The sequence below is a fragment of the Pinus tabuliformis genome, chromosome J (assembly GCF_031772625.1).
Source record: "Pinus tabuliformis cultivar Carrire ecotype Pingquan chromosome J, CPIR1, whole genome shotgun sequence".
Lineage (NCBI taxonomy): Eukaryota > Viridiplantae > Streptophyta > Pinopsida > Pinales > Pinaceae > Pinus > Pinus tabuliformis.
In genome coordinates this window covers 215,269,489-215,295,988 of record NC_142295.1, presented here as the reverse complement: position 1 = coordinate 215,295,988, position 26,500 = coordinate 215,269,489, and the positions used below count along the sequence as shown (strand labels likewise).

The 26,500-nt window shown below is 36.1% G+C and overlaps 1 protein-coding gene across 1 annotated transcript in view; it reads left to right on the top strand.

Annotated features, from left to right (window-relative positions):
* RECA1 (recA DNA recombination family protein) overlaps positions 1-25,616 on the top strand; it is a 307,658-nt gene extending 282,042 nt beyond the window's left edge. Inside the window, exons 12-13 of the mRNA XM_089377501.1 lie at positions 1,163-1,235; positions 25,371-25,616. Coding sequence (XP_089233627.1) covers positions 1,163-1,235; positions 25,371-25,475 — 178 coding nt within the window. The 3' untranslated portion in view covers positions 25,476-25,616. The remainder of the gene's footprint in view (positions 1-1,162; positions 1,236-25,370) is intronic.
* Positions 25,617-26,500: the final 884 nt, after the last annotated feature.

Here is a 26,500-nt window from a genome sequence, read left to right as displayed (position 1 = left end):
TAAAAACAAATTGTTTGTAGCATATCCTTTGGGGCTTCTTGACCAAAGATGGGGTTCCAATCTTTAAAGAGGCATAACTCCTCAACCGTGAAGAATTAGGAGATGTACCACCTACCATCGGAATCAGCATGACAAGGAGAATCAAATGGCAATGATCCTGACAACAAAGACCCTGATCTTCCTTGTCATTTTTGTCATCGAAAGCAGGGCTTCTTCTCGCTGCTGCTTGGGTTGACATCAATGACAACCATGGTGCTCCTGAGAATTTTTGGAAAATGATGCTCTGGATACTCCAGCTTTCAAAAATGCTCCTGTTCCCTGCAACCTTGAACCTGAAAGGAATTCATGGGTCTAGAGAGCATAGGATATGATCATAGGTATCCCATGATAGTTGCAGATGATGTTTGTAAATCCCATAAACCCTACGGGTTATGATGTTAGAGGTGTAATATAGCAAGCAAAGCAAGACTACAGAGTGTAAACTTATTTTTTTTGCAAGTAGTGTTCTTGGAATATTTTTTAATAGCTACTAAGCCACAATAAGATTTACCATATGGTCAACTACATAATGTGAAGATATTAGGTTTATTGCTTCTCCTATATGATCATGTAGATATCTCGTAAAATATTTGTTTATTAAGTAGTATTGGTGAAACCTGTGAGATCATATTTTGTGTGCCTCTTGCTGACCTGCTTTATGTTCTCAACATGTATATTTGTTGAAAACAATTAAAGAATTCCTAGTTCATTATTCATTCATAGAAATCATCTATATTTGATCTCTATTATTGTGAAATTATAAAAGAGTCATAGGAATGTTCTCGATTTATGCAAATCTAAGATGGTTTTAGCTCAATGTTGAGCACCTTACTCAATGTTTTATCCTAGAAAGTGCTAAATGTTGCAAAAAAGAAATATGCAGAGTAAGACTTGTGTGATTTGATTTATCACACGAGTATGTTTAGATACAATATGAGAAAAAATTTCAAGACAATGTCAAATCAACATATGATAGAAGGGGTTATATATAATAACTTATATTAGACCAATTTGATTTGGTGCTTGTGAACCATATATAGTCAGTCCATAGAACAGGTCCTACATGCTAAGATAAAACTACTTAATAGGTCACTGATGAACCATCTTTAATAATTGAATGCAGGTTGGGTCAGGGTCGGGATAGAGCATTGCAATACCTTCAGGAGACTCCTCTTCTTTGTGTTGAGATAGAAAAGGTCCGTAATTTCCCCTCTTAGTTTGTCAGACTAAATAAGCAGAGAACTTCTTTTCCATTGTTTCGCTTCTCAACTGACCTTTTGCTGATCTCCATAGTAAACAGAGTAATCTATACAAGTCAAATTTCATTTTCTGTGTCCTTGTTTTACTTAAGAAGGAATTGTACTAGAGTTATGATCATTTTGTGCTTATCATACTGCTGATTGAGGCATTTGAATTTCTGTATGTTCATGTTTATTCTTTATTTTACTTTAGCTGTCATGTAGCGGTGCTTGAAACATTTATCCACCTTTTGATTGGAAAACACTGTAACATACATAAATACTCCTATAATAATCAATGCTTTAAAACTCGGACTTGGACTCAAAATTGGGCAAGAGTCAGCTCGGACTCAGATTAACTTATTTCAGTGACTCGGTTTCAAAAAATTTATATAAAAATTTTAAATTTTAATGAAAAAATTATATTTTAAAGATTCCAAACAATCATTTGAAAAAAAATATTGAAGTTTTGAAAGAAGGATTATGAATAAATGAGCAAGAACATTTACATGAAAAACATAAGATCGGTTATATTGGGATCTTCATCATTAGTATCGCCCTTTGTCTCTTGTTTAGCCTTTGCCTCTACCTTGATCCTTTATGGACATCAGTCAACACCACCCTATTTTCATAAAACTACCTAAATCAAGCTTTACAATATGGTAGAAAAAGCTTAACTTGCCTAACCAATGATTTTGCTCTGAGTGAAGAGTACATTTTTGCTAAGGCCATGGTAGAGGAGTTCAACAATCAATACCACAAACATCAAGATACAAAAAGGGCTTGGTTCTCTTGATTAATGTCAATCCCGTACCTTCACAGATAATAGTATACAATGAAATGTTGCAATCCTACCAATCCTAAAATCTTGAAAATCATTAAGTCTGTTGAATTTTGAATAGGATATGAAATTCTACTTTCTGCATATGAATTCCAATAAGGTTGAACCCAATCTCAAACATCTTGAAACAAATAATTGTAATGTTAAAAATTTAAGTAATATTTCTTTACCTCAAGAATTTAACATTACCATTAATTGCTAGCATTGGTAGGGTTTAGGAGTTCGTTTTTTTGTTTTTTATATAAAAAACCGAATTTTGCCACAGTGGAGTTCTACTTCTACTTGGTCAAGTAGGTATGGATTTGGCCAAATAGGGACAATTTGGTATTGAACTAGCCGAGTGATAATTTGACTTGGTCGATTTGGTACTAAACTAGCTAAGTCATGCTTTGACTTGGTAGATTTGGTATCGAACTGGCTAAGTCATGCTCTGACTTGGCCAGTTTTGTACCAAACCGGCCCATTGAACTAAGCCAATGGCTAAATCAACCTAGTCACCTATCAACTCAGCCAAGTTGATGACGTACAAGTTAACTCAGATCAAGTTTTAAAACATTGATAAAAATAAGAATAATAAAAATAAAATAGTATTTAATGTTGATTTTTCATAAGTCTTCTAAACTAATAATTACTTATAATGATTTAATCCGTTTTCATATTTTCATTCATCATTAAGAAATTACATAGAAGATATCAACAGTAGTGTAATGACCCACCTCGAGTTATGGGGAGCATAGGAATATTAGCATGCATATGATAGCTACATATGCATGCATCGCATGCACTGCAATAGTATATATACTAACTTGTTATAAAAAATGAAATAAAATAAAAATTGTCAAGTAAAGGATGGTCGAACTAATTATTGAAAATTCTAAGTGAATACCTAACTCAAAATATATATGTTGAATACATTCGGTAAGGTACTTAATGCATGTACCACTATCATAATATATATAACTATAAAACATAAAGGATAAAGGCAATGTGTTATACAAATAGAAAAGGAAGTACAAATAATTATAATATATGTTAATTATTATATAAATTAAAATATAATAATTATTATACAAATAAAGTGGGAAATGATAATATACATATATTATACAAATTAAAAAGGATTATAACATATGATATACAATAAAAGGCGTTGACGTTAACAAATAATGGATTACCATAGTTCAAACTAATCCCTTGAATACATGTAAGTGCCTCTACCTTCCTGGCTGTCATTGCAAAAGCTAGGTCTACGAATATCATAGGAAGAGGGATTGGTGACCACCTCAGAGCACCTTAAAAGAGGGGGGAGGAACCTCACCATTGGGGGGAGAAGGAAATGAGAGGAAGAAGAAAAATGTAGTTTGGAGATTTACAGAGACGGTGGGAATTTCAAAAAGGGAATTTGAGCTCAATTATTCTTGAAGTTTTGGGAATGGGGGCCACAGTGCTTCCATTTTGCAGTACCTTGGAGCGAGGTACCGAGATTGTGCCCAGTATGGCAGGGAGGTTTTGGTCATTTTGGTAATGGAAGCGAAGTTGGTGCTAGAACAACTTAGGATCGACTTCAAACACGGAAGCCAGGTAGGTATATGTGAATCTAATTGATTAATTCCTGCTTAAATTGCAACTGTTAAATGATTTAAATTTGGTTAGTTCATCAAATTTTGGTATCAGAAAAATTGGGTTTTACACACTGATATCAGAGCATTTTGGTTTCAAATTCTTTGGACCTTTGTGCCTACTAGCTATAATACTAAATTAAATTGTTATGAAGACTATTGGAATGTTCAATGTTTTCTATACGATAATCTAGATAGCTAGCGGAAATGTTATAGCGTGTATTATGCTCATCTTAGTTTATATATGCCATACCCATACTTATTTTAATCTGGTAATTTGGGCGGCCTGCTTGATGGGCAACACAATACACAACAGGCATTCGAGTTGTTACGTAGGCAAGTGTCTCATCATCCTTGTATCTAAGGCCTGCATCTTCATAAGAACTCTTTAATTTCCATCGCTTGGAATGTTCATTTGCATCAAAAATATCTCAAAAAGCTTCATCTCCATCTGCAGATTTTAGTTGAGTACTAACATTCTTAAATTCGTTCATGGCATCAGATAATTTTGACACCTTTTTCATATCATCCTTTTCCTGTTATTTAAGAAAATTCTCAATTATTTTCTTGAGCCGACGAGGTATTGAATCATGCACGGAAATTACTTTATTTGTATAATAATTATTATATATTATAATTCTTTTATTTTAATTTATAAAATAATTAATATATATTATAAAGTGGGAAATGATAATATACATATACTACACAAACTAAAAAGGATTATAACATATGATATACAATAAAAGGCATTGACGTAAATGAATCACCAAAATATTAACAAATAATGGATTACTATAGTTCAAACTAATCCTTTGAATATGTGTAAGTGCCTCTACCATCCTGGTTGTCATTGCAAACCCAGGTCTACGAATATCAGAGGCAGAGGGATTGGTGACTGCCTCAAAGCACCTTAAAAGAGGGGGGGGGAGGAACCTCACTGTTGGGGGGAGAAGGGAATGAGAGGAAGAAGAAAAAAGGAGTTTGGAGATTTAGAGAGATAGTGGGAATTTCAAATAGAATTTCAAAAAGGGAATTTGAGCTCAATTATTCCTAATGTTTTGGGCACGGGAGCTAGAGTGCTTCCATTTTGAAGTACTTTGGAGCTGGGTACCGAGATTATGCCCAGTATGGTGAGGAGGTTTTGGCCATTTTGGTAACAGAAGCAAAGTTGGTGCTACAACAGCTCGGGATCGACTCCAAACACGGAAGCCAGGTAGGTATCTGTGAATCTAATTGATTAATTCCTACTTAAATTGCAGTTGTTAAATGATTTAAATTTGGTTAGTTCATTAAATTTTGGTATCAGAAAAATTGGGTTTTACATATTGGTATCAGAGCATTTTGGTTTCAAATTCTTTGGACCTTTGTGCCTACCAGCTATAATACTGAATTAAATTTTATGAAGACTATTGGAATGTTCAATGTTCTCTATATGATAATCTAGATAGCCAGTAGAAATGTTACAGTGTGTATTATGCTCATCTTAGTTTATATATGCCACACCCATACTTATTTTAATCTGGTAATTTGGGTGGCCTGCTTGATGGGAAACACAATACACAACAGGCATTCAAGTTGTTACATAGGCAAGTGTCTCATCATCCTTGTATCTAAGGCCTGTATCTTCATAAGAACTCTTTAATTTCCATCACTTGGAATGTTTATTTGCATCAAATATATCTCAAAAAGCTTCATATCCATCTGCAGATTTCAGTTGAGTACTAACATTCTTAAATTTGTTCATGGCCTCAGACAATTTTGACAACTTATTCATATCATCCTTTTCCTTTTCTTTAAGAAAATTCTCAATTACTTTCTTGATCCGAAGAGGTACTGAATCATGCACTGAGATTGTTTGGATGTCTCCTTAAGCTTTCTGCCATAAACAAATTTTTAGTGGTTTATGGTATCCGTGAATCTCATCAATATACAAATATAACAAAACGGAAAACATATCCATAGAGTTTATAAAAAAATAATTTGAGGAAGGCGAACCCTTGGTCATGTGGTTTCTTTGTTGTGAGCCGCATGATGGAGTCTCTGCATTGCACATTGGCTTGGCACACTTAGAGATAAAAAAAATAAAGGACATAATATAAATTTCTTAACTCTTGAATTTGATGTCACCGGCCTTGAGAGCACTAACATATTTTTTTCTAAAGTAAGATATTGATGAAAATTAACACGAAGGTATTTATCCTTATAAATTTTTACTTTTCATTGGGAAAAGGAGCCATCACGTAGTCATCCACAGTTCTGGGTATTTGGAAGAAAGAATGTCAAAGATGTCCATCCATCGAGCGAGGCAGGTCCCTAAGGAATAGTACACATGCAGTCAGTCATCTATAAGAGTGTATCAATGATTATAGGTAATCGATCTATGGTGTAATGGTTTATGGGCACTTGTGTATGGGCCATAAACCATTCTGTGGATTTGTGCCTTCCACAATACAAAATGAATTTCTTGAGTTTATTGACATTGATGAACTTGGGTTTTACAAGTAGAAACATCTATGGCAGTAGGATAATAAAGAGACAACCAAACAAGAGACACAAATATTTTAACCGGGGAAAACCCACATGGTGAAAAACCTAGCAACCTTTTCCTTAGAGAAATCATTCAGTTAAACAAGAGATACATCTAATATTTTTAGTCAAAAAAAGGTCAACCTAATCATAAAAGAAGTCCAGGTCACACCTAGTGAAACTACCCATAACTGACCTCAGACAACGAAGGTCAAACTGTCCAAGAGACTTAGCCTTCTATGTGTCTCAGAAATTAGGCCTTCTGTAGAGATTAGGTTTGACTCAAAACCTTAGAAATTCGGTCTGCTTCAAAGATTAGTTTTGCCTTAGATTGTTCATAAACCCGTTCAACTGGCTTTCTCTCAAATTCGGTCTGCTTCAAGAGACTTTGGTTTGCTGTCACAAAAACTTCTTCTTCAGATGAGCTCGACCTTCCTTCTTTTTCCTCCTATGCATAAATATAAGATCTTACTTGATTCGAGTTGGTCTCCCAAAAGGGAGGATGAAATGACCTTTATATAGAGATCTAATGAACGAAATTGGTGTGACTATAGGGGCAGGCTAACGTAACTTGTTAGTGTTGAGAAATCTAGAGCATTAGTGTTAGTTGATTTCTCTTCCATTAGTGACTGCTTGTGAATGCTTTTTACTTCTTTAGATTAGGATCTTCTTCATGTTAGATTATTAGTGTTCTTCTTCATCAAACAGTGACCAATGCATGAACATAAATAGATAAGAGACACATCATGTAGGCATGAGCCAGGGCCAAAACCTCTCACTCTTTGAGAGGAAATCCTGCACAAATTCTTCTTGTAGAGATTCCAACTGACGAATACCAAGACCAAGACCCTTGACCTATTAGCCACTCCAAGACCAAGACACTGCTTCTCTTGATTGTCTTTTCTTCTTTGTGATTCTTCCTTTGCTTCAAACTTCTTTGCATCTTCACATGACTGTCTTATAAAGATCCTTTCAACATTGTCTTCAAGGTTTTTCTTCTCACTGTCATGTCCTTCATAGTATATGGTTGTGGTACCTTATGAACTATATAGAGATTCGAATTTTTCCTTTAGACACCCAATCTCTTCCTCTGTCTGATAGACCGAGCTCTACTCTTGCATGCGAATCATAGAGATGCTCCACTGATCACCATCACCGAAAACTCAGAGAGGATATCTGAACTTGTGACTGTGGTATATTAACCTTTGTTGTCTATATTCAAGAGGGATCCGAGTTCCCTTCTCCATAGAACTGTGATCTTGAAACCTTCAACTGTAACCTCTACCAAAATATGTATGATCCGAATTCTTCAGATGTTTTAGTTCACCGAAATCTCAGAGATGCGAAGTACTATACTTCTATGATTACCCACGGAAATTGTAGAGGTATCCGAGATTTCTGAACTGTCCTTTTTGTAAAGACCACAACCACGTATATATAGTAGTCTGTCCATAAATAAGCCGACTTATATACATGAAGAGATGTGTCTATTGATGTAAGTCGACATGAGATCTTCCACACAGTTTGGAGGCCAACTTTGAAGAGGATGGAAAGTGTTTGTCATTGGAGGGCTATCTAGACATATACATAGACATGAATACATTGACTCGTGCTCAAGAAGAGCTCTTCATACATGAAACTAATTCTTTTGACTCTAATGATGAATCCTAAGGCTCTCAATGGGAACCACTAATAAAATAAAATCTCTTGCTCATGAAACCCATGAAGTATGCAAAAATAATTTTATTCTTTTTGTTTCATCATTTACAAAGATCATAATTACATGTCATTATGAAGACCGAACCTAGTTACATTTTACAACACTCCCTCTTAACTAGGGAGTTATTCATAATGGTACTAGGTCATTCTCATTGACCTTCGCTTGGGTTGCTTCTCCTTCTAGGACTTGTAGGTGACTTAAGAGTCCTTTCTTCAACCTCCTTTCTGTTGAAGAATGTAACTAGGTTCGATCTTCATAAATTGTATTTGAGTCACAATGAAATGTATTTATCAAGAGAAAGAAAAATAAATTTCTATTTTTATTATTATGACTTATTAAAGCATGGGTTTCATGCTTGGGTCATCATGTTATAGGTCAAAGTCCCCATTGAGGACTTACAGGTTTTGTCTTGAGTCATTAGAGTCATTGTCCATTTTATGAGACCCTTCTTAGGTTTTTGAATCATGTTAAAAAAATTATTGAGTAAAATAAGTCATTTGTCACAGGGTTGCAGGAATCGCCCCCCCCCGGATCCTAACCCGGAACCGCGACCCGTGCGGAATCGTTCCGGAATCTCCAAAAGAAGCGCGATTCCGAATTTGAGGTGGCGCGATTCCGAATTTGAGGTGGCGCGATTCCTGGTTTTAAAAACGATTCCTGCCATATAGGTTGCGTTGCCCCCGGAATCGCGCTTCGGAAGGCGATTCGGGCAAGAGATGGCGCCACGCAACCTGCCCGGAAGCGCACGCCACCCGCACGCCACCGGGCGCAACCCGCACGCAACCCGGGCGCAACAGTTCATTGAGTGCTGGAACTGAAGACAAAATCAAACTTGGTTGAATTAGACTATGGTATAATCCTGAGAATAAACCTTCTATGGACAACAACAGAAGTTAGGAAGGTTCATAATATTTGCAAAAGCTTACTAAATGTAAATTTATATTCCGGTTGGTACAGAACAAAATGTAAATTTATATGCCTGGGAGTGGGGCCTTCATAAGGTGTTTGAGTTGACCTTTGTAGAAGCCCTAAAGAAGTATGTTTCATTGAGTGCTGGAACTGAAGACAGAATCAAACTTGGTTGAATTAGACTATGGTATAATCCTGAGAATAAACCTTCTATGGACAACAACAGAAGTTAGGAAGGTTCATAATATTTGCAAAAGCTTACTGTATATCAAGTCTTGGTTTTGTGAGTAAGGACTTCCATCACCTTCAGTGAATTATTCTTGACAGTATTACCAGTCACAATCATTGTTGCAAAGTAGTGAATCCAAGCAGTTTGTATGGTATTCAGTCTTCATTACTGTCATTATTTCTTTGCACAAAGTCTGTAGCAAAGATTGAGCAGAGCACGTGAAATATATATATATATATATATATATATATATATGGATACAGTTCTGGGGTTTCCACATCCATGAACAGTGAAAAGCATAGAACAGTGATAGAGATACCTAATTCAGTATACATCTGTAATAATCTTGCTGGCAAATTAAATGATGATACAAAGACATCTATAGTATTGCAACCTTACTTTACTCTTGCAAGCAGTAACATGATGATGACAGAATGCCAAAGTAACCTTGAAACAACAACCTAGTTGAAATCAGTATTTTGTGGACTGGACTTTGAAGTCCTGTTGACATAGCTTCTTTTGACAACATCTAACAAGAATGGAGTCCACACACACAACACTTGCATAATTATTCAAGGATAATCTGAAATCTGAAGTTTTGATTACAAAGACTGAGCTGGAGGGACGCACTGTATTAATTGTTACCATCATCATTTTGAACAGAACATATACATCATTGAGTTAGACTGAGACTTGTAGACTTGTGAATTTGAATTTTGAACCTTTTTGGCTTGGCGGTGACCAAGTGACATATTTTGTAAACATTATTATTTGAATTTTGGACATGACAAATGTTGACAGTTGCTCACTTGCTAGATAAATCATAATATGCTCTATGTTTTATGTTTTATAATATGTTTAAATGTTTTATGTTTTATAATATGCTTAAAAATTTGATGTATGTTTGTAATAGCTAGAATATAGATGATTGTTGTACATACTAGTAACTACAATGGAATCATGGATGCCATATCTATCTTGATTTATGCAAAAATATGCATGTTTTCATGTCTTCTACAATTAATTTGGTATTTGGGATGTTTGTTTTGAGTATAAATGCAAAAAAATATAAAAAAATATATATATATAGCAGACGCTTCCGCGGACGCTTCGCTTCCTAGATTTTTGGAAAATGACACTTCCGCGCTCCGCGCTTCCGCTTCGCTCCCGCTTCGTGCAACATTGATTTGTCATCTCCACACCAAGTCGGCCAACATTAGGGTAATTCTATTGATTTGTGATAGCATCAGATGTGCTCCAGCCATGAAAATTGGTGGAAAGGCTAAAGCACATGAGATCTCCAAGACCCAAAAATTGTTTTGGAAAATTCCATCCAGATGAAGAGTTATTAAAATAATTAGTATTTTTAATGGGTTCTTAAGTCTAAACTTAGGAAAATAAAAATATTAATGGGTTTTAATAAAGATAAGGATGAAAAGCTTCTAAGAGACGAGGATCAAGTCTATTTTAATCTTAGTTGTTGATTAGGGACTTAATCACAACCGTTGATTCATCAACAGAAAAAGTATAAGAGAAGACTTGAGGGTCATTTGGAGATACACCAGCGGATACTCAGTATCCCAAGGAAACTCGACTTTTCAGAGAGAGGGAAAATCGATTTCAGAGGGAGAGTTGTAGGGTGGAGGAAGAGGGGGTGATTAACAATTGTCAGGAAGCTCAGAAGAGGTGATGCAGGGACTCTGAGAGACAGTGCAGAAGGAGACGCAGATCATAGAGACACAGTGGATGACGCAGAGAAGGACAGAGCAGCGTAGAGCCAAGAAAAATAACGTAGGGCTGACGCAGTAGGGAAAGGAAGTCCTCCAGGTTGTCAGAAAGTCTCGAAGAAAAGTCTCAGGTGTTTCCTCCCAGTGTCTATGCAAATTTTTTTGTAAAAGCGATTGTTGCTAAAGATTAATAAAACCCTCCTTTGCTGCACTGGTTTTCTCGCATTGGGTTTTTCCGGGGACAATTGTCCAAAAATAACTGTGTTGATGTGTTTGATTCTTGTGCACGTATTTGTTTCTGTATAATGGTGTTATATCTACAGTAGAATTTATTTTAATATTTACTGAAGGGATTTTGTAAATAACTTATTGGAAAATAAGTAGGTAAAATAAATCAGTTGTTGCAGTAATAGAATTTTTGTTTAGAAATTTTCACAAATTCGACCCACAGAAGAGGCTATAAATAACTGCAGTTCGATTCATTTGGAGGATCACTCTCACAGGGTCAACATTCAAGAAAGGGAAGCAGAAGAATACGAAATTGCAGAAGAAATAGGAGATTTGCTGGAGAAGAAAAAACGAAGTTTTTCGGTTACCTCTCACTCACACATGTGAATTTACTAGGCTACTTCTGGAAGGTCGAAGTGTTGCATCAAGGTTGAGATTTTGTTGCTGTATCTAGGTTGAAATTCTGTTGCTTCTTCTAGGCCAAAGTGTTGCTGCTTCTAGGTCAATGTGTTGCTGCTACTAAGTCGAAGTTGCTACTAGGTTGAAGTTTCTGCTACTGCTTCAAGATCGAAGTTTTGTTGCTACAAGATCGAAGTTCTTGGTCGCTGTTGAAGAGAAGGGTTGACTTGGTTATTGGAAGAAGTCTGTGTCTAGGTCAAGGAGTCTTGGATCATCTCGTGAAACTATTAAAGGAAGAGTTGTTGACTGGGTTTTCCCCTAGATAGGGGTTTTTCCCTAGCTGTCTACCTACATATGGTGTCTTTGATCTTCGTGTTATGATTTTGGTAATTGCTTGATGAACTAAGATAAAAGAAGAACACAAGAAATTTAATAAGAACATAAATATCACAAGTAATTATCATCATAAGAAAATCTTTCTGCGTTTCTGATTTTCCAACATGGTATCAGAGCTAAGGTGAAAAAGAAGAAAAAAAGGCAGCCTAAAGATCTATTGAAAGGAGAATAAGAAGTTTTAAGAAGTTGAATAAGAGTCATCAAGATCATATAAGGAGACAAGCCTACTATCTTCAAGAACCATACTCATTGAAGGGAGAAAACAAATCAAAAAGAGCCTCCAATTACAGGGCATGGAAAAAGAGGATAGATCTCTTCCTCAAGAATAAAGTCTTGAATCTAGTCAAAGGAAAAGTGAAGAAGCCTACAAATGAATCAAGTGAAGCAAAGAAAGCATAGTCTAGATAAACAAAAATAATGGCCATGAGCCTAGCAGTGGATGGAATAAAGGAAAACATCATCCCATATATATCCAACATAGATGCGGCTCAAGATATTTGGAAGGATACTCCTACATTCGAGCAATTATAGAATGCATGCAGTCAAGAAAAATTCAGAATATCTTTAGTAAGCAACAAGAAAAGTGAAGAAGAGAAAATCTAGCATTGAATTCTCGAATGCCTATTTGGCTCATCACAAGAATAAAGGAACCTTCAAGAAGTCCAAAGGGCCAAGGAAGAAGACAGACCTATCCAAGATTGGTCACTATAAAAGTAATTGTCGTGAAAATCCAAGGAACAAAAGAAGAGATTAGGATCAAGCAAACTTTTCCTATGAAGGTTCACCAAAGAAGAACAAGATGGAAGGATTTGAAGTCAAAGACCTATTTGTTAGGGACTCTATCCCTTACATATCCTTCTACTCTAAGTTTTGAATCGTTTTCCTTTATGTTTTGATTTCTAGTATTTGTAGGTCTAACATGCTTTGGAAGAACATTTTTGAGTTATTATAGGTATCCCTCAAGATTGAATTAAGAGGGAGCCCTCACCGTTTTAACAAAGATAAGTATCTTACTCCTTGCATTATCCTTTTTATATTTGGTTTCTCTCTCTTATCTAGATGTGTTTGTATTAGATGCTAATAACATTTGTTTTCATATTTCTCTGTTTAAGAAAGGCTTGCTAAATGCTCAAGGAGAAGACCTCACAAGACAAAGCATGATAGAAGTTCTATTGGAATTGATGTCCTATAAGGTTTGTGTAGAAAAATAACTCAAAGGTTTGTCTTAGACCATAAGCTTTGTTCTCTTCGCGATAAAGATATATTCATTCATTCTAATAAATATGCTTTACATTATTAACAAGTGTTATGTCTAGGACCTTTGAATCTTAAAGATTCTTATTTGGGTGATTAATCATTAGATTAAATCTACCCTCATTAAAATCATCATGTTTGTGGAACCCTAAAAGGTTCTCTGTAAAACCATAACCTAAGGTTATGTCAATGCTAATGTGAAAAACCCTAATCTACTTTGGGTTACTAATGAGATCTAGAAAATACTATTGTTTTGATGTTTGGGGTTTTGATGGTAATGTTATGTTTGGAGTTTTAATATTCTTATGGAAACCATAGTCCTTTAAGGTTGGATGGTAATATATTTCTAGACCTTCAGGCATTGAAAAATTAGGGTTTATGAACAAAACCCTTATAATATCTAGAGTAAGCTCCTAGGAATGAAACCCTAGGTGTATGTTTGTTTGTTTGATCAAAACCCTTGCCTAATCAAGATTGTTATATGTCTAACTTTAAATGTATTGATATTTGTGTCTTGGGTTTACCTAATAGATATTGTTATATATGTGCTAACCTACTCGTTGATGCTCATAGTTCTAGGATTTGTAACTAAGCCCTAGTAGAAGTTTGATATTCTAGGATATGGTGATATTGTTTCCATTATGATGATAAAATCTAGGGTTTACAACAAACTCTAGTAGAAGTTGATCATATTGTGCTTGGTTTTATTTGTTGACATCTAAGGCTTAGTGTCTCAAAGATGGAATCTAGGGTTTGCATTAAATTCTAAAGATGTTGGATGCATTGTAGTACTATACTTGTTTGAATTACTTCTAGGGTTTGCAATATATCATAGTAGAGTAATATTGAGGCCCTAGATATAATGAGACTGGTATCTTTATTGAGTCACTGATGTGATCTAGGGGTTGTAACCAAACTCGAGCAAGAAGTTGAAGTTTAAAATTATGTGTCTCTTGTTGATTATGAAGTTTGAACCTAACTAAGTTTAGGTATTTGATATCTAAAGTCTAATGCTTCCATGATTCTGATATAGTTAAATTCATGCTTCTGTATATGTATTTTGGTTGTACTTGCTATTTAAGTTGTGTAGGTACATAATCTTCAAGATGTTGAAGATATTTGTTGATTTGATTGATTAGCATGATGAAGTTATATGAATGATGATGATCAAGATGACTCTGATAAGAAGAAAGATTCTTCGATGTTATAGAAGGTAGTTGATATCCCTAAGAGGTAGCTTGGATAAAGGAAAGAGTATATCTCCCAAGTTGAGAGGGAGGGCATATTATAGTCATGATGGATACCTTGAAGAAGAAATTGGAGAATGTATATTGAGGTGCTGCTGAAAGAAGGAAAGTAGGATCCGATTGTAGAATATGTTGTTGCATGTGAAGTAGGAAAGGAAGTTGTATGATTGAGGAAACTTCTGTCAAGATTTGTTTGGGAAGACTCTAAGTCCTACTATGATAACTTGTGAAGTAGCATCAAGATGTTTGAAGGCCCTGAAGGTTTGTGCTTATTTATGTATTTGAAAGTTTGTTACTGATTGGGGTTGTGATTGTTCAGGTAAATCTCTCAAAGTTTTGGAAGCATGCTTGATGTTACCAATTTGTTTGATCAAGAGAGATTTGATGTGTTGAGGCATTGTGTGTAATACAAAATGCCTGGGAGGACATCTGGTCGGCCTGTGTGTTAATGTCTAGTTCCCAAAGTAGGGAGGGTGGCGTTGGGCATAGAGCTCTTACCTTGCATTACGCACCTAGTTCCCTAGTTTCATGGTTAGCAAGCCTGATGATACCTAGAGTGGTTGAAAGCTTTAGTCCATCTTAGTCCCACCTAAATAGATTGTCCTGGTCAGGAATCTAGTCTGTGGCACCGTGTGCGCCTAAACTCTTTGTGGTTCATGTGTTTTGAGATATTCCATGTCCTTGTATATATATGTGTGATTATGAATACCTCCCTAGTTAAGAGGGAGTGTTGAAGAATGTAACTAGGTTCGATCTTCATATATTGTATTTGAGCCAGAATGAAATGTATATATCAAGAGAAAGAAAAATAAACTTTTATTTTTATTATTATGACTTGTTAAAGCATGGGTTTCATGCTTGGGTCATCATGTTATAGGTCAAAGTCCCCATTGAGGACTTATAGGTCTTGTCTTGATTCATTAGAGTCATTGTCCATTTTATGAGACCCTTCTTGGGCTTTTGAAACATGTAAATATAATTATTATTGAGTAAAATAAGTCATTTGTCACCTCCACACCAAGTCGGCCCTTACTAGATCAAGTCAACCTACATTAGGGTAATTCGACCTACAGAAGAGGCTATGAATAAGTGCAATTTGATTCATTTGGAGGATCACTCTCACAAGTTCGATATTCAAGAAAGGGAAGCAAAAGAATACGAAATTGCAGAAGAAATAGAAGGAGATTTGTTGGAGAAGAAAAATCGAAGTTTCTGGGTTAGCTCTCACTCACACGTGTGAATTTACTAGACTACTTTTGGAAGGTCGAAGTGTTGCATCAAGGTCGAGTTTCTGTTGCTACATCAAGGTTGAGTTTCAGTTGCTACATCTGGGTCGAAATTTTGTTGTTGCGTCTAGCTCAAAGTGTTGTTGCTTCTAGGTCAAAGTATTGCTTCTACTAGATCGAAGTTCCTTCTGCTGCTTCAAGATCGAAGTTGTTGCTCAAGGGAAGGGTTGACTTGGTGATTGGAGGAAGTCTATGTCTAGGTTAAGGAGTCTTGGATCATCTCATGAAACTATTAAGGAAGAGTTATTGATTGGGTTTTCCCCTAGATAAGGGTTTTTCCCAGGTTGTCCGCCTACATTTGGTGTCTTTGATCTTCATGATATGATTTTGGTAATTGCTTGATGAACTAAGATAAAAGAAGAACACAAGAAAGTTAATAAGAACATAAGAATATCACAAGTAATTATCATCATAAGAAAATCTTTTTGCCTTTCTGATTTTCCAACACTTTCTGCAACTTTCACAACTTTGACCTTGCAGTTGCAAAACCCTAGCCTTATCTTCACACGTGTGAGAGAGAGAGAGAAATAACCCAAGAACTTCGTCCTTCTATCCTTCTTTGTTTTCATTTCTTCTACTTCTCCTTCGCTTGGATGATAAGTAGTGAGTGAGTGTCCATAGGAGGTCGAGTTCCCTCCTATATATAGGCTTCCAAGGAGGACAAAATGCCCTAATGAGGCCGACTTGGTCTTGGAGGGGTATTTTGACACTTTAAATACATAAATAATTCTTTTGACATGTTACAATATGCCCAATGGGGCCTTCTTCATATGACAATGACTCTATTGACTTCTTGACTCTATGACAAACCCTAGAAGCACTCAATGGTTTCTTGACCTCTATCTAAAAAGACCTTCAGCATGAAATCCATGCTACAAAAGATAACAATAATAATCTTTCTTTTTTTACAATATACAAGAATCAAGAGTACATTTCATACTTATTAAGATTGAACCTAGTTACATATTTCAACACTCCCTCTTAACTAGGGAGGTATTCATAATGGTACATGGACATTCTCAAACTGAAGAGATCTCATAAGAAGAGTCGAATTGGTAAGTCATCTCATAAGCTATTATTTTAGCTTATCTCGTTGCATCTTTATGATACCAACCAAAATTGTCACGTAGCAAGGCATTGACTAACAACTCTATCTCTCCACAAGATCAAAGCACAATGCTGGTGAGACAGATGACTGATATACACCATCTTCATTGTCTCTCAAGGCACATACCCCACCCAGGTGTTCAAAGGGTATGTCCTTTTAGGACAATTCTTGTCTTAGAATAACACATCCTCAGTGAATTTCCTCTTTGACTACTCTTACCTATTGGATGCCCTACCTCATCCTCAGAGTATCAGAAACTAGATGCTTACCCAATCCTCCATTCTTTTTTGACAAAGTGAAGACAAGAATGATGTGTCTATCTCTCTCTCTCAACTAGGGAGGAGATATCAAGCAATCCAAGCTTGTCTCTCAAATACACAAGCTTCTTATTAGGAAGAAATTTTGTTAAAATGTTAGCTACCTACTCATCAGTGGAGATATACTATAGCTACAAAACTCCATCTTGCACTAGCTTTCATATGTAATGATACTTGTTATTTATGTGCTTTTTCTTTCCATGGAACAGTAGGTCTTCAGACAACCTTATGCAATCGGTGTTATCACAATGTATAATCGGAGGGTCCATTAGTTCTCCAAACAGTTCAGACAACAACTTCCTCAACCAGACAGCTTCTCTACTTACTTCACATGTTGCAATGTATTCAGCTTCAACACTACTCAAAGCAATTGACTCTTGCTTTCTACTCATCCATGATATCATATAGGATCCCAAACTAAAACATCCTCCTCTAGTGCTTCTTCCATCTTATCTCACTGCCTCCCCAATCAGAATTTGTATATCCAATCAATTGGACATCATTCTTTCCATCATACTTCAGGCAGTAATGGATCGTTTCTCGCAGATATCTCAATATATGCTTGGCTGCTATCCAATGGTCATACTTGGGCTCTATTTGGAACTGACTGAGAATATTCATTGCAAAACAAATGTTTGGTCGAGTGTTCACCAGATACATTAGAGAGCCAACCAATTGTCTATACTTGGTAGGATCCATAGGGTTTGAATCGGAACTTCCTAGCCTGCTCAAATTTGTGATCATGGGGATTTTCATAGTTTTGCAATCCATCATGGCAAACCTCTACAGCATATCAATCACATATTTTCCTTAACCTAGGTATATCTCACCAGGTTCTTGCCAAACTTCCAACCCCAAGTAATAGTGCATCAGCTCTAGATCCTTAATATCGAATTCTAATGCCAATTCTTCTTGCATTCTAGAATATGACCTTATACACCTATTATGAGAAGATCATCCACATATAGAAGAATGATTATGGGTTCATTCTTCACTATCTTGATATAGAGATTCAGATCAGTAGAACTCTTCCAAAAGCCCAGTCTTTGTAGGCATTTGTCCATCCTTGCATACCAAGCCCATGGAGCTTGCTTAAGGCCATAAAGTTCCTTCTTTAGCCTGCAGACATAAGTCTCTCTATCATTCACTTCAAATCCCAAGGTTTTTTCTATATAGATTTCTTCATCGATAGTACCATTCAAGAATGTTTTCTTGACATCCATTTGATGGATGTTCCATCCCATCGATGTTGCCAAAGAGACCAACGATCATGTAGTCGTGTATCTAGTTATAGATGCAAATGTCTCTTCATAATCAATGCCTTCTTGTTGGGAGAAACCCCTAGCCACAAACCTTGCTTTATATTTATCAATACATCCATCTGTTGCATGCTTAATCTTGTAGAGCCACGTGCAAGTCACCACAGATTTGTCTTTCGACCTAGGAACGACTTCCCAAACTCCATTCCTCATTATTGATTGATATTCTTCATTCATAGCATCTTTCCATTCTTGATGATTGAAAACATCTTCAAAGGTGGATGGTTTTTCTTCAATCAACTTTGTCATATAGGTTGCATACCTTGAATATCTTTTAGGCTTCTTACTTTCCCTGAATGTACCCTTGGTTGCTCCATGTCCTTTTGCATCTTGAAGAGTAGACTTCAACCAATTAGGTCTCTTTCTATTTTCAGGAATGATGACTTGTTGCACAAGTTCACTAGGACCTTCTTCTTCATGATTGGAATCTTCTTCCTCCCTAGAACATTCTTCAAATATCAGTAGTTCTTCATCATCAGAGTCAATCAGGAGATCTTTAGATTTCTTATATGCAACACTTTCATCAAAGATCACATCTCGGCTTACTTCAATTCAGTGCCCTTCCTTTATGTAGATCCTATATGCCTTTGAAGTGTTACTATAACCAACAAATATGCCTTTCATGCTTGTAGGATCCAACTTCTTTCTTTTATGTTTTGGAATGTGAATGTAGACAGGACAACCAAATATCCGAAGATGGTCTACATATGGTTTCTTCCCAGTGAATGCTTTTTCAGGAGTCATGTTGTCCAGTGATCCGTGAGGACTTCAATTTTGAATGTAGACAGTTGTTTTAGATGCTTCACCCCACAAAATTGAGGCAAGCCTTGATCGTGCAACATAGCTCTAAGACTTTATTCAATTGAGTGATTCTTTCATTCTGCTACCCCATTTTGCTCTGGATTGTATGGAACTATCAACTCCCTTTCAATTCCAACCTCCTTACAGAAAGTTATGAGCTCCTTTGATGTGTATTCTCCTCCATTGTCAGATCTCAGTATTGTTATCCTTCTTTCCTGTAAGGTTTTCTACTTCCACTTTGAATTCTTGAAATTTTTCAAATACTTCATCCTTGAACTTCAACCAATAGATCCAAGTTTTCCTTGAGTGGTCATCAATGAAAGTTACCTCCTAGAGACTTTATAGACATAGGACCACAGACATCAGAGTGAATGAGATCCAGAATTTCTTTTGATCTTGAAGCACTGCTTCCAAATGGTTTCTTAACATTTTTACCTAATGCACATCCCTTGCAAACTCCTTCATGATCCTCCTTAAGTTCAAGGATGCCATTCACCATTGTGTTTAGAGTTGGTAAGATTTTGTAGTGAAGGTGTCCAAACCTTCTATGCCAAAGCTCACATGGGTTGACTTCAATGTGAACCAAGGCTTGAGATAGAGGTGTGAGTAACCTGTAAAGTCTTCCTTCACGAATCCCAATGATTTTTGCATTGTTGATGCTAGAGCCTTTATCCCATGCCATAACTTTTCCATCTATAAAAGCGACTTTATCTCCCTTATCTTCTAGATATGAAAAAGAATGTAAATTCTTTTGCAAACCTGGTACGAATAGAATGTTGTTGAGATGTATGTTTCCTCCATTTTCTAGCTCCAACGAGGTTGATCCAATTCCTCTTACAAAATAGCTCTTCTTGTCACCAAGTTCAACGGAGTAGGAAGATTTTCCTCTTTGTAAGGTCTTTAGTTGTTTGTGGTCACCTGTCATATGTCTGGATGCTCCATTGTCAATTACCCATATATTTTCATCTTCAAACATACTTGTAAGTGCTAAAAATAACCCTTTGTCCTTTGTAGAAGTCTTGATCATGTGATTCTTGATAGATAATAGGAGATTCCAAAATGCTTTGATGCCTTGCTTGAGACGACTTGCAACCATAGAAAACTGCTTCAATGATTTCTTCAAAGATGTGGTGATCTTCATCATGCCCTTTGTTGACCTTAGCTCTGATACCATGTTGAGAAATCTAGAGGGCTGCAATTAGGATTATTTCTCTTAAACTTTATAACTGCTTATGATGTATTTTTACTTTTTCTTGATTGTTAGCTTCTTCTCTTATTATTATATTGTTCTTATCATAAAACAGCTACCAAAAACATGATGATCAACAACACAAGAACACAGAATGTGGGCTGAAAACCAGGGCCAAAACCTCTCCACTTGAGAGGAAAACCCACAAATCTCTTCTTTTCTTATAGATTCTTCAAATGACGAATTCCAAGACCTCTAGACCAAGACCAATACCCTTCCAAGACCAAACTAGACCTTATTGATGATGTGCTTCTTCTTTCCAAGTCAAACCCAGTCAAATCTCTTCTAGTTGCACAATTTCGACCCCCAGCTACAGAATTTCGGCCTCCACTGCAGGTCTGAAATTTTCAGCCCCTACAACAGTTGTTGCTTCCACACATGTGAGCAATTTTAGGGCTTCCAAGGCTTCCTTTGACCTTTGCTTGAGTTGCTTCTCCTTCTAGGGCTTGTAGGTGACCTAAGAGTCCTTTCTTCAACCTTCTTTCTGCAACTTTCACAACTTTGACCTTGCAGCTATAAAACCCTAGCCCTTATCTTCGCATGTGTGAGAGAGAAATAACCCAAGAACTTCATCCTTCTATCCTTCTTTGCTTGCCTTTCTTCTGCTTCTCCTTCGCTTGGATGATGAGTAGTGAGTGAGCCTCCATAGGAGGTCGAGTTCCATCCTATATATAGGCTTCCGAGGTAGACGACATGCCCTAATGAGGTCGACTTCTTAGCTGTCAGGCCGACTTGGTCTTGGAGGCGTATTTTGACACTTTAAATACAACAAAATTCTTTTGACATGTTACAATATGCCCAATGGGGTCTTCTTCGTATGACAATGACTCTATTGACTTCTTGACTCTATGACAAACCCTAGAAGCACTCAATGGGTGCCTAACCTCTATATAAAAAAACATTGAGCATGAAACCCATGCTACAAAAAATAACTAATAAATTTTCTTTCTTTTTACAGTACACAAGAATCAAGAGTACATTTCATACTTATGAAGACCGAACCTAATTACATAGTTCAACACTAATCATGTGATTGGGTGACTCTCATGGGCAGGCTGACTTGTCTCTTGGAGGACCGACTTGGTCACTTGTGGAGGAAAATACAAATTTCAATTTTTCAATATTTTCCCACTTTGATAAGGTCATGACTTATAAAATTTCTTTTGAATAAAAACAAATAAAGGTTTTTCTTCTTGCAAGCATGAAGAACATGCTTCAGATAAATTTCTTTTTACAAATATAATTTATATTTTCAATATTACAAGTACATATGAAATATTATGAAGATCGGCCATAGCTACAAAATTCAACAAATCCACCTCATTGTTGCATCTAGGTCTGGCCCTTGCCTTGTGAGGCCTCTCACAAAGCCTGCTAGATTTTGAGGCAACACAACCTGTACCTTGGAAATGATAAGGTCAACTACATTATCTTAGGGAATGTACCTGCCAGGATTTTGAAGTTAAGTCATCATTGCAACAAATGCTTCTTCAAGTCACTGCTAGGCCACAACCTGACAAACTTTTGATATTTTTTTTGTTATTGTTAAACATAAATCACTTCTTTTAAGGTTAACTCATTTAATTTTTAGCTTTTTCAATATTAATTTGGTTTTCTTCCCTCTTTGTTCTAAACCTTTATTTTCTGTTCTGTTTCAAAAATTTCCTTGTTACATTTTTGCCCCATTTTGCTTGTAACCAGAAAGTCCATTCAAAATTCTTTTTATGTTAGTTAAACTTGGAGATTTTGTATTAAAATTATAATATTGTTATCAAAAAAAATAAAATTAAAATAAATAAATTCTTCTGTGCCAGGTGTTTTGGGAAGCAGTTAACATTATCCTATGTATTTACTGGCCTAGCATTCTAAAAAGGAAAATTGGCATTGTCACCCCTTAAGGCAGAATTACACAGCCCTCTATTTTCAACTGCGGCTTGTTTGCAGACCATAAACTATGCCAAATATGAAACATCGAAACTATGACAAAAAGGCAAGGAAGCATAATCAACCAAGAGAGAATAATAAATTCTGTAGCTTTTTGCTAACATTTCTTCATGAAACATACAACGGTGGGATCTGATATTCATGATTATACACCTCTTATTCCACTAACAAGCCAACCCTGACAACACATGTAAAGGTGTATTTTAAGCAGTAATCGATTATCTTATAAATATATGTTTTCTTGTATTTTATTATTACAGAAAATAGACGATGTGTACTAATTTATTTTGCAAAGGAATGATTTTTTTTTTTTTTTGGCTGCTGTGGTTCACGGACACCCTGGTCAACGGGTGGCGCTATGTCCATGGAAAAATCTGAGCTGATCGACCCCAAAGGGAATCTAGCCCCGCAGCCCACTAGCAAGGCCTGACCCCAAGAGCTTTGGGGAGATTGGACCCTATGACCTCCCGAAAGCGAGGCACTGATTTTGACCAACTGAGCTAACCCTTGGGGCTTCAAAGGAACGATTGTTATATAAATGCTTTACACATTAAAATCTAGGAAGTAGTGGGTATGAAAAGGAGTATTGAGAGGATGGTTTCCAATCTGACATCAACCAAATCTTGCACATTTCAGCTTTTTTTCTTTGAAGTTTTTTTATTCCTTTATATTTGTATGATCTTGTTTCATTCCATGCATTATTCCTCATCTCCTATTCCTAAAGCTCACTTTTGCATGTCACATCCATACTTCTTTCCTGTATGTCATTGTGAAAATGCCTTATTGAATCCAACCTCGCCCAACTTCTCCCTGGAGCAATTCTACTGCAATATTGGCTAGCATTCACAACTTGTTTGATATACAAACTTTATGAAGTTAATTTATTCCAGTATTTTGATGCAATTTTTTGTTTCCTAGAGCTCGCTTTATATTGCTCAATGAATATTTGTTCGCTATCTTTTTGAGTTTAGTTGGTCTGTTAAGACTTTGGAGTCTCATTTGATAACCATCCTTAGCATCCCCAAATCAATGGCTGCTTTAGTATTTTCTACTATGCCATGTGATTATAACGTTCTCCTGGATTATAAATGGGAAAAGTCTGTTTCCTCTCTTAAGTTCATGTCCTGCATGTCCCAAATTGTCCTGGGATGCACCATCAATGTTAATTTTGAAAGATTCCCATCAAGGAATAAACATCACCAGGGATCCTCCAGTTGTTGTTCTAACATGCTTCTGCCTAGCCTTGTTAGCTCTAATGGCAACTGTCAGGGCCTTGTGTTTCTTTGGTCCTCTAATGCTTCCCTGATTGATTGATATGACTGTTTCCTTTATGACCAGTGTTACTCTTAGCCATATTCAGGTTGTTATCAAGTATTTCTTTAGTCCTCTAATGCTCCCTAGATTCACTGATATGACTGTTTCCTTTATAACCACCATTTTTACTCTTAGTAATATCTCTGTTGAAATGATGAATTCATATATGATCATGGCTGACCTCACTTGTTAATGATTATTATTGTGTACTAGTATGTTCCTAGGGTCTGGCTTAAAGAAAACCTAGTCAGTCATTTATTATATTTCCTAGGTGGTTAAGGCCAACCTAGTCACTATGTGGGATACATAACCCTTCTTGGGGAGGGCACCCTACATCGTGAGTTGTGTATAAATATACACTCAAGACTCATTTGTAGCATCATCTTGGGCGATTGCTCTCTCATACAAGAGCTTCATTCTTCTAGCCTATGGGCAACATATCTAGCTTTATGTTCAAGGGCCTTCTCTCACGTGTTGCACTCTATTGTTCTTGAGTGATTTCTCTATAAAGATGCACTTGTTGGTGTCTTCTGTGATTTGCACAGTAGTGCAGATTTCTCTTTTGCCTACAATGCTGGTGTAGTTTCTCTTTATGCAGATTTAGGGTTTGTTTGTTGGTTCCATTGGATCCTTTCTCTCTCTTATGGATCTCAACTATTTACTTTTTAGAAGTCTTCTAGTTCTCTCTAACTACATATTTGTCAAGCAAAACCCAGACTAGTTTCCCACATGCATTAAAAATTGTTTGTTTTGAAATGCCTATGCTGGACTTTTTGCCGTTTGGATATGTGCATTCTATGTCATAAGACTTTGATTAATTAGTTTATAGTTGTGCCAACTCCCAGACTGTGAAGAGATGATGAAAGTCTTCGGTATCCTTCTAGTATTGGCACAATGACGCAGGCCTGTGAAACCTTTTGATTTACAATCTGTCCATATGCATTATCACATGAAGGCTAATAAAGGACATGCGAATCTGGGCTTTCAGCGTAGGAAATTCCTTTCTAGCATTTGTCTCAAAGACATGAAATTTGGTTTAATCAGCTTTTGGAAGAGTTATCATTAGTTTTGAAAAAGATCAGGATTTTAGAGAACAGCAAGGAAAATAAACTTGCATGTAACCATGATTCTTTGATGATTGTAATACGTTTTGCTTAATGCTGAACAAATTATTTTTGATTAAATGCGTTCAAATTCTATTCAGGTTAAGAAAAATCCTTGGATTGATAATTGACGATGGTTGGGTTTAGAGTATAATAATTATAGTTTATTTTGAGAAAAGCTGCTGGTTTCAAACATAGTAAACAAACAACTAATTTGAGATAGGGTTTTACCATGTTAGTGAATGTGTATTAACATTGTCATTAAAATATAATATGATGTTTAGCTTGTGAGAATTAAGCATGCAGATTGACATGTATTCTACAAGGGGTGAGGGTTAAAAGTATTAAGTATGTGGAGAGTCTTTAGGTTTGCTTTAAATAATTTGATGTAAAAGTTCAAGTTTGATGGTCCTATCTTTGACAGGTGGTTGATGTTGACAATCAAAGTATAAAAAAGTTCTTCAAGTTTGTTGGGCATATTTATGATATTTTGTTTATTTTAGTTGCCAATGTTTTTCTTATCATACTAAAAAAAACATGTTCTCATATTGTAGGCGGTGCGTGCTCGGATGTTAGAAGAATTGACTGTTGGTAGAGACCCATCCCATGGAATAAGCTCATTTTCACCAGGGGAAATTCAATTAGAGAGTGGAGAGTGAAGGAGATGGCAAATTCAGTGAATCGACATAGTTGTACCATAACATTTAATTAAATAGCATTCTTATTAAGAGTTAAATGGTTATATTTACCTAAAAGAAATTACATGTTTGGATTAATAAAACTATTCATGGTTTATTGAATTTTAGACTCCTAACTCATAGCATCTATAAGTACGATATGCTTTGATGTAAATTTGAGTTTTTGTTATTGAATGTTTTAAGATATGTCAAAGAGTAGGCATAGAGACAGAGCTGTAATAAAGTAATATAAAATATGCATAACTACCCTAAAGACTATCCTATAATATATGATAATTTTGCAAATAAATAACAACATAGGGATTTGTAAAAAAAAAAAAATGGGGGTAAGGATACAGAAAATGAGAAGGAATAAAATATAACATGGCGTACAAATAAACACACCTACCAAAGGGTCGGATGGAAGCTTTCAAATTGGACCATGCCTCAATAAACCATTCTCCCCAGCATGTGGTCTTCTGTACGAACGTAGTTCATCAATATCAATTTTTTTCATTGACAAAACCTTTTCAGTTAACAAAACAAGTCTTGACTCTTTCGAACGTGATATACTTGAAGATAGGACTTGATGGTAGGCTGTACAATTGCCTCTTGAACCACTCCGAAGGCAGTTGTTGAATTTGATATTTTTGAGAACATCCATTTCCCAGCCATCATTGTTTACAAGATCCAACAAAAATAACAGATAAGACATACCATGAGATCCTATAATCAATCTTGGTGTGGACAAAAGAGGCCCCATGCCCAAAGGTGGATAAAGGAACACTTGAAACTGGATATACTTATTTGAAAGAATCCTAGCCCCCAGCACCCTTGCTATTAATAGGACACCTTGAGTTATTGTTGAATTTGGCCCATTGGAATCTATCTTTCCGTGATGTGAATAAACCACTGACAAAAGTTTCTGCAACTTAGGTAAAGATATTGAATTACTAACTAGAGATCTTCCACTATTAAAATACCTTGCGACATTTGGAATCACCAAA